The following is a 16,965-nucleotide window of genomic DNA, read 5'->3' as shown; positions in this document are numbered from 1 at the left end:
ATGCAAAATAATATTGTCTAGCGCGCTCTTGTTCCACATTTCGATTATCTTTTATCTATTTGAAAATATCACATAATTACTATAAAATTAGCGGTATTTTAATTTTGCAGTAATTAGGCCTTTTAAGAAACTGTCTCTCTTTGGCTTTTTCCTTTAAAGATGAGCATAAATCTTTTCCTGAAATGTTTTGACTGAGGGTGGTTTAATCTGTTTATAGTTTGTGGAAAGTATAACAAATAGTATAAATTAGGTTTTATATTGTAAACTTTCATGCGCTAAACTTTTAAAATATTCATACTCAGTGGTGTCACCTAAATCATTTTTTGGTTAATTAACTTAGTATTAGTATTATTACTATATGATTATATTATTATTATTTATTTAAATAATACTAGTAATAATGACTAGGATTCATGCATAACATTTGTAAATTGATATTTTGTATGCTGATTTTCAAAAAATACTACAAGAGAATTATTGTCATTATTTATAAGTACTGAATATAGATGTGAAAAGATACTTTTAACAACCAGTTCTGGGAATCAGAGAAACTTTAACAACCGGTTCGGGGAAACCAGTGCGAACCGGCTGAATAACACCGCTGTTCATACTCAAGTTAATCTATTCATTGCAACGTTATTGACAAAGAACATATATCGAATTAGTATGAACTTCTGTTGGTGACTGCACCAAGGTTTAGAAAACCCTTTTGCCTCATATTCTTAGGACCTTATAAAGTACACATATATAGATAGCTGTTTTCATGACCGAAAGCGTACACAGCGAATAATACACAATATTTCACTACAGATAGTATCATAACAACCAAAGCACATTGAAAACAGTATTGAAGATCAAAAGCAAGCATACGTTGATCGATTTTCCATAAGAAATTAAACCAGTTTTATTGACTACAGTAGATCAAAAGGTATTTTTTATAAAATATTAAAAATCAAGATACTTATTTCAACATTACTATTTGATGATACATCTATTTCTCAAAATTTTGTAATAAACAATAGGAAACTATTGAGCCAATTACGGTTAGTTTATAAATTTAATTGATGAAGACAAGAATAATACAATAGTGATAGACACAAATCATAAAATCTATCTATTGATTTTATTTGTTTTCTTTGAAGTCCAGAAATTTAGAATAAAATTTTCTAGGAACTCTATTTCTATTTTGACAAACATCGTGTGCGCGGGTTATCTCGGGGTTCTCCCGTTTCCTTCCACTTTCTTTATTCTACCATTTCATTCATTACTCATCATCATTAGCTTAACCGGCATATCCGTGGGACGTAAAACTCAAAGATTTCATTTCATTTTTTTTCTATTTCTATATCTCTAGAAAGAAAAACAAACATCTAGCGTCATGCACAAAGTAAAAGACTATGAACTCCAAACAATCTTTTTCAATTTACTCTTATTCTTTTGAACAACTTATTCAGAAACAAAGTTGCCTATAATGACTCCAACGCATTAGAAGAAACTAATCGAAGTTTAGATGAACAATTTATTATTCATCCCGCCCGCAGAGAATGCGAGAAAAGAAGAAAATATAAAGATCTGCTCGATGGATACATGTTCGTGCCCGTAGCCATTGAATCGAGCGGCATTTGGGGCCTCGAAGGGCTCAATTTCATCAAAGAAGTAGGCCAACGTATAGCACACCTTACTGGTGACAAAGTGGGCTACTACTTTTCTGATACAACGTATCAGCATAGCAGTCCAGCGAGGAAATGTGGCTTCCATTTTAGGTACATTACCTCCTGGAAAATTATTAGATGAAGTTTTCCTTTTATAACTGACAGTTCAGAATTTGTTGTTTATCAGTCTGAAAGAAAATGTCAAATATGTTCTAATTTATAGATAAAAAAATATTCTATTCTTTTAAAAAATCTATTAAAAATGTATAAAATTAATGAAAATATTTATAAACTGTTATGAAGAAAAAAAATCAAATCAAATAATTTGAATTTATTATTATTATTATTGCGTTAAGTAAATTCGAAAATAGAATTCTCTTCTTTCGTCAAGGAAAAAACGTTGTAAAAATAAGACACAATTTTCATTTTCAACAATAATTTTATTGCACAATGTATTTATCGTTTTCTTTTACTTCCTTCTGCTGGATTTCAGGCAGCTAAATAAATTCATTTTTCCGAAGTATTTGATCTCTTTGAGTAAAAAAATATTCCAGGTGCTATTTGCAATTTTCGTTCCATTCTTTCGCTTTTTTTCTTTCTCCTAATTTAGAGAATTGAATAAAGTCCAAAATGCATGAAAATACACCGATGCAACGCCTCATGGAATATTCTATACCAAATGACAATGATATTATGGAATTATAAATTCGTTCTTTTGAGTGATGATATACATAATGTACAAGAGCTCTCTTTGATGTCTGTTCAAGTGTTAACAATTTCTATTTGGCCAAATCTATCTCGAAACAAATGTTATTATTTTTCAATCAAGCCTCATTATTATTATTATTATTATTACTACTACTACTATTATTATTATTATTATTATTATTATTATTATTATTATTATTATTATTATTATTATTATTATTATTATTATTATTATTATTATTATTATTATTATTATTACTCGTAGGCGTTTTATTTTGTTGCACAGTATGATACGACGCAGTATCAAACATAACTGTACAATCTGATGGAAGGTTTGCCATAAGTTTTCCTTGCAGTCACTTGCTCTAAATGTTACTGTTGAGTTCATTATGGTAGTCCTCTGACTGAATTGAAGGAATATATCAGTCAATTCCTTCAATTAAGTCAATTCACCTCCTGTATAAATTACGATAGTCCTTTGACTCGCAGTTTTGTTCTCCTGAACTTCAGAAAAATCTGTATTTCCGAAACTTTTTCACTACATACGTACCCACGACTCATTGGTGAACACGACCAGATTCCCACATTTCTTTTCGATTTTTTTTTTCATCGTTCGTAAAGAGAATGCTCATGTTGCGACAGTTTGAGCTACATCAGACAAACCGCTTATGCTTGTCTTGCTTATTTGAGCTACTTCACAAAACAAGATCTCATTACCTTTAATTAGTCTTCTAACAATATCAGTTTGCTGTGTAAAAAATTCTAGGAATCTTCTCATAAAATCTTGTTCAAAACTACTTAATGAATACAGTTTTCGTCTTACTTGGCGAAGAAATATTTTGCTCAGGTGATTCTTCATTTTCATACTTTTTATCGGTCTTATTAACAGTTTTCACGCATCTGTTTACAGCACAAGAAACTCTTTCCGTTGTCTTATTTGATGACAATATGAGTCCTCGTTTTATTTTTCTCTCTTCTCTACAAAATTTGAATATTTCTCGTAGAGCTTTTGTAGTAATGGGTCGACTTACTTTCTGTAGCAATTCTGATTTTCCATTTTCCTCTTCAATTCACAACAATCACTTCAATTATCTTATAAGATAACAAAACAAACTATGAAATGAACTATATTTACTAACTTCTTCTGCTTTCATATTGTGGCAACCCTCTAAAATAATGCAGAGAACTATCCATGTCTGCACTCCCAACAAACCCTTCACCCCACCCCACGTAAAGAGAACAGCTCCGATCTTAGAAAACAAACATAGTAGCTAATTAGATTTGTAGTATCTGCGTTAGGACGAACTATAAGTAACTCAGAGAGTTGTAAAAAGGTGGTTTCACAATGGCAGTGACATACTCAGAAGGGATTAAGGTGGTTCTATTAAGTTCGAAATGAAAACAAGAACCAAATACTGAAAGTGAATGTACTACATCTTTAACCTACCTGTGTGCGTGATGAAGTTGGACATATAGGTCAAAAACAAAAATATTTTAGAAGAAAAAGAGCTCGAAACGTAGGGCAATATCTAATTCATACTTAAATATATCTAGTAGTGTTAATTATATGAACAACACTAGGCATGTTTCCGTAAATCCCGTTTTATAAGCAAATAAAACATCAATTGTGCTATTCAGATAAATAATAATAATAATAATAATAAAATTATTGTCATATAACATTAACATAATTTGCTTCTTCTGACTGTTAAGAAAAAGCAGTGTAACAAGAAGTTGACGAGAGTATTGTTTATGAAAATAGTAATAGTTACACACTTGATTATGTAAAATTTTGCTTTTTGCTTTTTAGAATATAGTAAAATATAATGAACATTGATCTAATAGAACTATTTATTGTTTGTATTTCTAATTAGCTTTTTCTAGGGATCACTACGCTATAACACTTCTTTTTAAATTCTAGGCAATTGTCATGGGCAATAACATCTATCAGCCATATCTAATCCAGTGGTACCTCGGTCCTATCAGCTATATCTAATAGTACTACTTGGACTTAAGCTATAAACTCTTGCTAGTAAGCCGAATTACAAGAGAGCGAAAAAGAAATGCTACAAATGCATCAACTTACGAACAGATATTTGTTTAATGAGCATTATAATATTTATGATGATAACGTTTAATTGTGTGTGTGTGTGTGTGTGTGTTTGTGCAAAAGCTTTCCTTAATCAATGACTATTTTCATTTTTAGCATGTATTGTCTTTCCTTTCTCCGTCTAATTTCTTTTAAAATTAGCATCCGCCAGTATCTTGGGTTCCAATAGTGCTCTGTGAAACATTTCTTTGTCCCTCTTAAAAAGAAAATGAAAATAATTATGCAATGGACAAAGATTATATTCCATTTCAGCAGAATTTCATTTATTTGTTTTGTATGCCATACGAATTATTTTTTTCTTTTAACTTGAAATCAAGATCATCTTAAATGTTATGCCTAGGTAGAATACTAACGCTTCCATCTCTGTACGTATACAAAAGCATTATCTTTACACTAAGACTAATTGACATTCTTTTGCCATTACCTATCATATATATATTTACATAATGCAAGGTAAGTTACGGACGTATATGTTACATAACAAAACTATACCACGGCAATAAATAGTGTGTACTTTCTTATGTGTAAGATTGTGTAACCATTTACCACACCACTCAAAATACAAATAAGTTTAAGAATGAGACATTGAATTTTATTTAATCTTATTTTTGTTTATTTATTTATTTATTTATTTATTTATTTGTTTGTTTGTTTGTTTATTTCTGTAGATAAACCTTATTATAGTATTTCGGAGGAAAAAATGTCGTACACTGTTTATTTATACTTGTTGGGTGTATTCTTTGCTTCTTTATTTTGATACTATGTGCAATTTAGTAAGTTGGATTTTACTGTATACTTATTTTTTATGCTTTGTAGATAGATATACTAATGCTCCTGACGTGTCCTGTGTATTTGGCCTTCTGTAACTATTATGTATGAATAGGATGACAATAAAGTAAATTCAAAATATTGGAGGAAAATTGACAAAAAGAATTACTAGACGAACAACATACTGAAGCTACAGTATATTATATCTGTATTTATCATTGTTATTTATAAGCAAAATTATCTTTCTTCTGTATAGAATGCCATGTTAATTGATTGTTATATTAATATTTTGCTGCGAATTTCTCCAGTATTTTATATAGAATGAATTTCTCCAGTATTTGGAATAGAACCAATTTTTACAGTATTTGTATAGAACAAATTTCTCTAGTATTTTGTATAGAACGAATTTCTCCAGTATTTTGTATAGAACAAATTTCTCCAGTATTTTGTATAGAATGAATTTCTCCAGTATTTTATATAGAATGAATTTCTTCAGTATTTTATATAGAATGAATTTCTCCAGTATTTTGAATAGAACCAATTTTTTCGGTATTTTGTATAGAACAAATTTCTCTAGTATTTTGTATAGAACGAATTTCTCCAGTGTTTTGTATAGGATAAATTTCTTCAGTATTTTATATAAAATGAATTTCTCCAGTACTTTATATAGAATTAATCTCTCCAGTATTTTGTATAGAGCCAACATCTCCAGTATTTTATATGGAATGAATTTCTCCAGTATTTAGTAAAGAACCAATTTCTCCAGTATTTTGTATAGAATTCATTTTTTTGTATGGAACAAATTTCTTCAGTACTTTTATGGAAAAATTTAATTCTAGATATAAGATTTTCATGATGTGAGTAACTTTCTTAAACGAATTATTTTCTTGAGATGAGGTACCACTGTACATTATTGAAAACTAAGAACCTTTGTGTTTAACAGAATTATAAATGAGGAATGGGTAAAGATGTAAATGGAACGCTTTTTGAAAAGAGGTTTCTTGATAGATCAGTAAGAAAAAAAGGATAAAATATAAATCTGACTTTTGAAAAGTGGGTAATAATAATCAAAATTAGATAATATCGGGAAATGATAGGATTCACAGACACGATTCGTAGCTCCTCTTGTTTACGGAAATGAATTCTTCTCCTTCTATCAACCTCAGTGATAACGAGTTGATGGAAACACAGGAAAAATTGCATCTTGTTGTACAGTAAGGGACACTTCTGGATGGTATAAACTTATGCCGTAAATTTCCATGTGGGTGTACCCTCCAGAAGTGTCCCTTACTGTACAATGCATATAAAGCAATTGTTTTGATGATAACGTTAATAAAAAAAAAAGTAACGATATTTCGACTGTTAAATCATTATCAAACAAGTATTTTTGTTCGATATAAATATGTCGATCTAAGTTAAAAGTTGATATTCTAATACCGTGTGAATTAAACGCAGTGCTAACGTAGATGTGTTCCTGTGATAATTATGTTTCTTTGCTTTAATTTCTCATCTATATTTCTGGCGAGATATTCGACTGCCTTTCATCAGGATGATTTTTGAATATATTTGCTATTCACATACCGATCTACATAACTTCGGTGGCTATACATTATAGATTTCACCATTAAGAACACAAATAGATTTAAATAAAATGAATTTCATTACAAGGAAGTCATTAATAAATTTTATACAAAAGTGTGATTTTTTTAAAAAAAAAAAATACCAAACTGGATACAAATTTGTTATGACAACAATGACTTTCAAGGCAACATCGCGGTTAAATGTATAAACTCTCCTACTCCTGTGATGTACATGAATAAAAAATAATGTTTTAATGAATTTTTTAAATTTTATTCCGGAAGTTGGGTATAGTTGATTATACAGGGTATTACAAAAATTTGTGGTAATATTTTGGGAAGAGACTCCTCACATCAAAATTTAAAAAAAAAAAAGTTCATACGGATCTTTTTGTTCAAAAGTTTATCTTTGTTCAAAAGTGGATAATTTTGGAGTTATAGGTTGTCGAAAACGTGAAATAAGTGAACTTTAGAAGTTCATAGCTCCACCACTATGGGATCTATCGTAGTCGGGTCAAGATATCTCTGAAGAACTGGTATGGGAATTATCCAAATACTGTATCCATGTTTAAGAATGCTCCAGTACTCGCACACCAATTTTTAGAGAGGTAGGTGGAGAGTGATTAAATATTCCCAAACAGCCTCTCTAAAAATGATTGTGCAAGTACCGGAGGTTCTGAAAGATAGACATTTGGATCTAGTTCCTTAGTGATGTCTTGACCCTACTACGATCGGTCCTTGTTTCACGTTTTTGGTACCCAATAAACTCCGAAACTGTCCACTTTTCAGAACAGGTTACAGGGGTGCCCACAAGGAGAGCTATGACGCAAACTGCGTCATTGATATATTTGGGGGGTTAAAAATCTATATAAATATGTTTGAGGGGGTGTAAAAATTAATGGAAAAGATTTTTTTTTCATGGAAGAACACCTACGGATAGACAATTGAGGGGGGTGCGTCATGGACATGAGGGGGGTGGGCACCACTGATATAAATTTTTTCTTCCTTAATTTTAATGAGAGAAATCTGTTCCCAAAATATCGTAACACATTTTTTACAACACCCTGTAGATGAAAATATTTTATATTAACTTAAACGGTGTGTTTTTATGCCATTTATAAGTAGGAAATAAAAGTATCATACACAAAACACTCAGAATGGTTTCGTTGTTTTTCTTTTAAGGTATTATTAAAGAAGATTCTTACTTTACTGCCAATGAAGTGCTATACACCAGTATGTGAATAACCAAACATCTTCATAATTTAAATTCAGAAATCATCGTGATGAAAGGTGATCGAGTATCTCGCAAGAAATATAGATGAAAAACTAAAGTAAAAGAAAAACGTGATTATCATCACAGGAACACATTTACATTAGTATTGCGTTTAAGTTTGATGTATATTCTTTCCGTTCATTTTATTGTTTGTATGAATTGTTAAAAGAAACATGTAAATTCCTGAAATCACTAATTGCAAGGCATTAAAAATTAATTAAAATTTAGATTGTAACATATAAACTATAGTAAATGAGATTCTTAATCAATTGCGTCCCCTTGGCAATTTAAGTTGCCACGGCAATTCTTCGTCATAGCGCAGAAATCCATGGATTGGCATTGCTGGTTTTAATCGTGAAGTAACTTTGGAGTTTGTTTTATCATAGCATCGTTGCATTTTCTTTGTATGATATATTGACGCGAGGTTAGCACTGTTTATTCAGTACAATATGTTTTGAGGAGAAAGACTCCAGAAGGAAGGATTGAAGGTCTGTAAACGAAGGATTAATGTGATTTTAATAGTTACGTTTTTGCAGTGTATTTTCTCCCTCAAAATTGTAACTTTTCAAAATGTTCCCTTTTTTGAATATGTATGTGCCTGTTGGCAAACTTAAGTTGCTGGGCTGAAAAACAAGAAAAAATAAATATTTTTCAAAAATATTCTAACATTTGTTTTAAAATACTATTAGAACCAAATAGACCAAAAAAATACTTTTCAAAATACCAGTGGGGAATTCTGGGCACTAATGGGTTTAACTATACTATATACTGTTCTCTAGCAGATTTCATAATGAAAGGCTTTGTGGGATATATTTTAGCACTAGTTTTACTTTAGTAGCTGGCATGTTATTAGTTTGTTGCTGTTGTGCAAAAACGATAATATTTAGCACAAAAAGTTAGCTTTTGCAGATTTTTTCGAAAACTACGCATAAGAATTTGCCCATATGCAGGTTATTTTGTTCAGCACGTTATTTATAGATTGATGCATCTCAACTGTATATATTTTCCCCAATGCAAATGAATGATGTCATTCTTACGCAACAGATCACACTGGGATTCCTCAAACAAAGCAGACAACATGTTTCAGAAAAACCTGAGAATTTCAAGTAAGATGTTGTTTACACGGCGGATCAAGGTAAAATTTTCACCCAGGCAAATTGACTTTTTGACGTTCCCCCTAGTTCTAGCCTATATTTTACATTTTATTACAGTGATTTTAATATTTTAAACCCATTTTTCAAAAGAAAAATGAATGCTGAAATACGTGATATACGTATATTTAGTACTTAAAAATATACATATGATATCAATTACATTGTGTTTATTATTATTATTATTATTATTATTATTATTATTATTATTATTATTATTATTATTATTATTATTATTATTATTATGTACCGATATGTATAAACAAAAACAATATCGAACATCATTTATTGAACACTACTAATGGTGGTATGATTACTACTTTACAATTTAAAAGAGTAACATATATAAAATCCAATAATATTCATTGCCTGGGAAAAGTTCATAAAGAATATGGCCTGCTATAAACAATACAAACTCCCCCTCTACTCTTTCTTCTACATGTCATGTCTCCATTTGTCGATACAGCCCCTCTAGTACTATGAAACTCTCTTCTTCGATGGTGGAATGGAAAAAGATGATGTAATTGACGCTACTTTACAAGAATATAAACCAAAAACGTCAGTAGAAAAATGTTATAAAATTTACTTTTTGAGGCTTGTTTTGGCGCTCTGGGCAGTCGTCCGGGTTGCCCGGTCCTTGGTCGGCCCTGGTTGTTTAATCCTTGTTTCTCTCTCCCTCTCTCTCCCCAGAGAGTGATTCGCCTCTTTGATCATCATTCATTTCGAACCTGGACGAGATAATTTTCAAGTAACAAACTAAACGATTTTTTAAAGACATTTATTATGGAACAATTTTTTTTTAAGATAAGAGGGGACAATTACAGTCTTTTTTTTTTTTATCGATTTTTAATTCGACCCAAACAATAGAAAAATTTGGAAGTTTCAATAGAAATATGCCATATTGTATCAAAATTCGATAATATTTTCGAAAGTTATCGCAGACTTTTTTACGTATTTTTTTTTTTTTTTTTTTTGCATATTAGGTTGAATTTATCCCTTTGGCTCATTTATCTTTAACTGACTCCAACCTCAAGCAGTAGAAACAATCGGGAAGTGCTAAAAATTTGTTAAATTTTTCGATATTTGGTGGAGATATATGTGATTTGAACCTTACACTAAACTGTAAAACCACCTTTGAAACTACCTCGTGTTGAAAGGGTATGGTAAAATCCGAAAAAAGCCCTTTCCGCTGGTCTACTGGCTAGTGTGTGCACCTTTGGTGCACCTAGTCCCAGAATCGATTCCTGTTGGGAGAGCACAAAACATTTAATTTGGTAATCATTCACTCTCATTAATCATCCACTGCTTTAGCCTAAAGAGCATAACAGTGGAACATTAAACTAAAAAAAAAAAGAAAAAGAAAAAACACACACATATGCTGTATATATATATATATATATATATATATATATATATATATATATATATATATATTGAAACATGATAATATGCTATTTCGCTGTAGCCTAAAAATTCTCGCAATCCGATTTTAGAAACCACGGGAAAGAAGAAGAGGATGCGTTGAAAAAAGGAATAAAAATGTATCTGATTGAAGTTGTGCTTTGCAGGGGTGCCCAAAGAGGGGGGTATGACGCAAACTGCGTCATTGAAATATTTTGGGAGGGTTAAAAATCTATATAAATATGTTTGAGAGGATGTAAAAATTAATCGAAAAGATTTTTTCATGGAAGAACACCTACGGATAGACAATTGGAGGGGGGGTGCGTCATGGACATAAGGGGAGGTGGACACCACTGAAGGCTTTAGTAACAGTATATTTTTGGGTATTATATGTTGTTATGTAAATATGAAAGGTTTAAGGTATTCAGAAAGTGTTGAGCACAGCATACTACCTACAAATAAAAGAAGAAATGCATACGCAATGCTCCATTCATAGACAACGCAACGACCATCGCAGCACCAGCAGCCAGACGATGCTACTCTTGCGGATGCAACACTGAAATAGAGAATAAAGAAGGCCCGACCTGCACCTTGATCTCCACGTCCTCCTCCATGCTCTGGGACGCCGTCTGGAAACGACCCAGGAGTGCTCGACCGTCCGTGTCCGTGCTATGAATGAATACAACCTTCATGTAGTTGAAGTGTTTCAGAAGCTCCACCCACACGTCAGCTTGGTGGGAATATGGTGGCACAGTGCGCAAGAAAGACACATGGATATTCTGGAAGGATAGAAACAAAAGCAACAACATTAATGAAATCTGTAAGAATTGACAGTTCAATTTCTCATTTCGCTTTCTAAGAAATATACTGAGTTCCAACAGAACTTCGTGGTGCTACAGTCTATTTGATGCAACTTGTCCCTTCTGACAGTTGCTTTCCTCTGTTTTTCTTTCTTGCACATGGTCATAACAATCAGCCGAGAAGAACTGTTTCTATGGCAACAGCACGTTCAGCCAATTATAGTGGCTCATTTCTCTCGCTCTGCAATGGTAAACATTCCACCCTTTTCCCACGTTGCCAATTTGAATATAAACAAATGCACATTGTTTTAGTCGAATATCAACTTGAGTAGTGGACCTACTTGTTGTTGAAAGCATTCTTTTTAGTTCTCTTTTGTGTCATTTAATTTTACAAAACTGAGATTAACTTGTAGTGAATAATTTCGTGTTTCAATAGCCAACGCAAAAGCTGGCAACACAGGATTGAGCACCACGTGTGCGCAGCGAGCTGTCAGAAGAGACAAGTAGTATGAATTGCAATATAGGCAAAGAGCGTTGTGATTTGAACCTATGCATACGTAAGCAAGTGTGGTAACAAAAGCCTAAAGGCCAGTAAGAATCAGTTCTTTGAGACTTGTACATGGCTTTGTGAAGTTAAATAGGCTGCAATGAAATTTGAAAATAAATTTTTTTATTTCAAAATTCTGAAACTGTAGATTTATAATGTCATTAACTTTTGTTTATGTTAGATTGTAGTGTTTGAATATAAGTTTCAGTTAACTGTATTCGCACGAAACTAAACTTTTCTGGGTATATTCAAAGAACTTTTCCAAACTTCCTATCCACTGGTTTACATCATGTTACGTTTTAGTTTTTCTTGCTGTTTGTTTCTTTTATAAAACGCATTGTTGTTCTTTCGTACGCTTGGAATTGATCTTGAAAAAATTGAATGTTAATCCGGGATATAATTATTGAGACAGAATTTCACAAGGGCAGACCCTCTCATAATTACCATGCTTTAAGCTCATCTATAACGTCATTCATATCAATATATCAAGTTTAATAAAGGTATTTTTCACCGTTTCTAACTAGCTTAATCAGAAAGTAATGAAGCTAATGCCAATATATGGGACAGTTTTTCCACAACCATTAATCAGAGCATAATCAAGCACAACCATCTTGCTTTAAAACTGTTTACATCATTATCACTTTGATCATTTTACTCGTATAACATTGAAAAAATCAACGATATTATGTGTAACTACTTTTGCCCCATCATTCTTCAAGAATAAGAACGCTATCATGTACATTATGGGCACTATCAAGGAGTGAAATTTGGTTATTCTAGCTCAAGCAGTTTTAGAGAAAGAAACTCATAAGTGCTTCTCTAGCTTAGCTCAATAAATAAGGACTGTATCGAAAAGTAACTATCAACGTTGGTTGCGCTGATAGGCACGGGCCAGGCAGCTGAAAGTGAGTTCACGCAGTCTGCGGGTTAGTTGGCAATTTGTACTTCGCTGCTGTAGCGTGTTGAATGCCGTGTGAGGAGTTGCAGAGGCTATGGGACGAATTCCGAGGAAAGTGAACTGCAAAATTGTGCACATATGGTATTCCCAAACAGGAGTCACCTACAATCAGATAGCAAAACAGATGAAAGTGCATCATGCAAGTGTGAAAGCTATTATTGAAAAATTCTGTAATCATTTTACTTTTACAGATTTGCCGAGATCGGGGCGAAAAAAGGGTGCACGTAACTCAAAACTGGACCAAAAAGTGGTGAGGTTAATCAAACAAAGTCCATCATTATCTATTCGCGATTTAGCGAAAAAGGCAGGTACTACGATCGCAATGGTTCAAAGAATTAAAACTAGGAATAATTTGAAAAACTACAGAAAGCAAAAAATAATCAAACAATCGTCAAAGCAAAAATTAAGAGCACAATCACGAGCTCGCAAATTGTATGAACGAATTGTGAGCAGGGAAGGACAATGTGTTTTGATGGACGATGAAACTTGCGTGAAGGAGGACTTTACAACACTTCCTGGCCCTCAATATTATACAAAAGTCAAGGATGAAGATGTGGATGACTCGGTCAAATGTGTTTCAGAGGACAAATTTGGACCAAAAGTGCTCGTGTGGCAAGTGATTTGTTCGTGCGGCTTACGATCTGGAATTTTCTATACACAGGGAACTATTAATGCCGAAATATATGAAAAGGAATGTCTACAGAAAAGATTGCTCCCTCTGTATAAAAAGCACAGTGTTCCCCCATTGTTTTGGCCGGATTTGGCGACGGCCCACTACGCTAAATCTACTCTAAACTGGTACATTAAACACAAAGTGGATTTTGTTGCAAAACATATGAATCCACCAAACTTCCCTCAGCTCCGACCTATTGAACGGTATTGGGTGCTTGTGAAGAAAAATGTCAAACAGGGTGGTAAAGCTGCCAGGAACATGGCTGAATTCAGAAATTATTGGTCTGCCGGAACGAGAAAATGCACCGCTAGTACTGTGCAGAAACTATTGGGTGGTGTTCGACGAAAGCTTCGATTATTCATCAGACACGAACTGTAAATGTATACTTTTTTCTCTGTGTATTCAACAACTATTGTAGTGAAACAAATTGTCTTTTTTTTTGTACATCTTCTTCCATTTTTATTCCTATTAATCATACATGTTGATAGTTACTTTTCTATACAGTCCTTAGGTAAATGTATAAGAAACTCCCTTACTTTGTCAGAAAACGCTGAGTCTCTGGAAGAAATGCCAATGACAGGAATGTGGTAGAATCCACTTGTGTAGGACACAGCTGCCGGAGACAAATCTCCTGTCAATGGATGGGACACAACCACCACATAAACCTGAAAAAAAACTTATTAGCTTCTAATTCGTTAATTAGATACCTTATTATTATTATTCATTTGTACTTTCATCTTGTTTTCAAATCACAGCTAATTGCTACTTAATTCAATAGGATGCATATAAAATATTTATTAAAATTGTCTTACTCAAAAACACCTTTTTGTTTATTTAAGAGTGCAGGATGTTTTTGGGTAAGGCACAGACTCTGCCATCTGTCCAACACGTGCATTTGCAGGGGGCAGCAAAATCTGTCACTACTAAATTATTTTAGAAAAATAAACACACTTCTGAACAAGACTGCACTTATTTAATATAAAAACACATTTACAGGTGACGTTTCGATCTTCTAGCCAAGATCCTCAACAGACGTACACTGAGTCTTGTTCATCAGCAGTGTACGTCTGATGAGGATCGTGGCTAGAAGATCGAAACGTCACATGTAAATGTGTTTTTATATTAAATAAGTGCAGTCTTGTTCAGAAGTGTGTTTATTTTTCTGATTTTATTCGCAAGACGTTGTCAGTTTAAATTATTTTAAATAAATATTTCTTGTTGGAAACAGACTTCATGACGATGGTAGTTAAATTTACTAAGCTGACCTATTTGAATACTACATTCATAAATCATTATTTAGGTCGCATTACTTTAAGATCACATTTAGTGCTAAAGCAAATGGTCAAACAAATCCCAGCATGAATTGTTTGATTGTTGTCAAACACAAGAACTCAATTCTCGAATAGTAGGGAACACCTGTTCCATTTGTTATTACCGTTTTGATATGAAAACTTGAGTCTTGTCTTTGTCACAAACAAGTTCTTTATCATTGAGTATGGAAGCAAGTTTTTAAAAATATTTTTAACAGATGTAGAAGGAAAATCAAGAAATAAAGATAAAAGAGCTAGTTGCACTGGAAATGCAAACTGATATACTGAGATAGAAGCTGGATATTGAATTATATAAAAAGGATTACCATCTCTCCTCTGCAGGTGTGTTTGCTTTATCTTTCACTAACATAATAGATTATTATTTATAAAAAAACAGACACAACGAGATTGTATTTGTAGTGTTTAGATCTTTCTGAGTGCGAGCGTTGTTTCTCTCCCCTTCGTTGTTCATGATGGGGTAGATACTTAAAATCTTGACTTTTAAGATTTGTTCTTTTTGGAGAAAGGGAGAGAAGGCAAATGATACCACTGCACGGGGCAGCAAATTGCCTAAGGCCGTCTCTGATAAGGCAATTGTAATAAGTAGGCTATTTAATATGCCCTGCTAAATATATAGTAATTTCAAGAGTTGGTTGCAAACTAAAACAGGCTCTCAAAAAATTCGTAAATTACGTATATTGCAACCCAACCCATTTCGTTGGATATACAATTTCTTGCAATTTGCAAGAGATATCGCATTTCTCCTAAGCTCATGAAATGCAGATTCCAGTGAGATCAGAAAAATCCGATTGTAAGAACTACTGGAAGTGCGTAAGGTATGGATATGGAAAAAGATAATGAATAGTGTTGTAGTTCTTAAAGAAAATGTAGTTTTCAGAAAGGGTCTGTGCTGAGGATAGCACTACTTATTTGCCAAAACGCACACAAATAAATAAAAGTATGTTTTTAGGTAAGATTATTTTAATAACTATACTGACTGTGAGTAAAAGCATACTTAAAAATAAATTTAAAATACGTGCTCACCGCTCTGTGTAACTGTACATACAGTATAGGCGTGGTTTAAAAAAATGGAACACAAAGAAAACTGTGAATGGGTGAATAATAACTAACACTAGCAACTGAAGAAATTTTAAACATTGTTTAGAGCAACATTCCTGTTGTGGATAAACTCAGTATGTAGCTGTCAACATTGAAAACAAAGAAACAATAATATAGATAGCGCTAAAAAAGAAGAAATCGTTCTTTTTGTATTGTGCAGTTTGTATGTTATATGAAGATCTACTTAAATATATAGTACATCACTTAAATCTATTTTAAGTGTTGTTTCAAGCGCTCGAAACCCATTTAGCATACATAATTTTGGTTGAGAAACCAGAACAATTCCACTTGTCATTAGTAATATTTATGGAAGATACAAGAATTCTGTGTTTCGTTTCTTCTCTTTTTCTTCACGACAAAGCCAAAATATACTTCATTAAATTACTATCAACAAAGATATAAAATTCCATTATCTAAATTTAACTGTGATCTTTTCATTCTTATATTATAGATCTCAATAAATCTTTCCAACTTATCATCAGATTTTTGTAACACTTTAATATATCTTCTATATAGTGCTGATATTTTTTTTCGAATGTTTTGGCAGGCTTCGGACTGGGTTCTCACTTTTTTTAATGTCTATATGTTCTTTCTTTCTGAACTGTATACTTCTTTTTGTGTCATAAGTGTAAACATTATCTTAATTTAGGTGATCTAAGCTAAGCTAGATTGTTAATGTCTGCTATTAAACTCTGCTATGTTGTGTAGCCTCGGTAAAATGGCTTTAATAGCTTTATATCCTAACTATATATAGAACTACATGAACTGTCGTAAAATAACGGGCACTTTTGGTTGACGTGGAAAGTTGAAATTGTAGCTTTCCGGGGTTGTAGCTTCCCCAGGAAAATTGCCAAAAGTGTTTTTCTTTATTTTAAGTTTTTAGAGATCTAAATGGGGATAGCTTCCCCCAGGAAAATT

General features: G+C 32.5%; 1 protein-coding gene across 3 annotated transcripts in view; it reads right to left on the bottom strand.

Annotated features, from left to right (window-relative positions):
* Positions 1 to 16,965, bottom strand: part of LOC145681293 (glutamate [NMDA] receptor subunit 1-like) — a 132,644-nt gene that overhangs the window by 62,143 nt on the left and 53,536 nt on the right. For 2 of the 3 annotated variants that reach the window (XM_081752934.1, XM_081752935.1), the window contains exons 4-5: positions 14,155 to 14,283; positions 11,225 to 11,419 (exon numbers count right to left, since the gene is read on the bottom strand). In XM_081752934.1, the coding sequence (XP_081609060.1) occupies positions 11,225 to 11,419; positions 14,155 to 14,283 (324 nt within the window). The remainder of the gene's footprint in view (positions 1 to 11,224; positions 11,420 to 14,154; positions 14,284 to 16,965) is intronic. The other variant, XM_081752937.1, reaches the window with a different exon arrangement.

The sequence above is a fragment of the Thermobia domestica genome, chromosome 3 (genome assembly GCF_964235325.1).
Source record: "Thermobia domestica chromosome 3, izTheDome1.hap1.1, whole genome shotgun sequence".
NCBI classification, from domain to species: domain Eukaryota; kingdom Metazoa; phylum Arthropoda; class Insecta; order Zygentoma; family Lepismatidae; genus Thermobia; species Thermobia domestica.
Note: the sequence above shows the minus strand (reverse complement) of the source record. Positions and strands in the feature narration are given on the sequence as shown.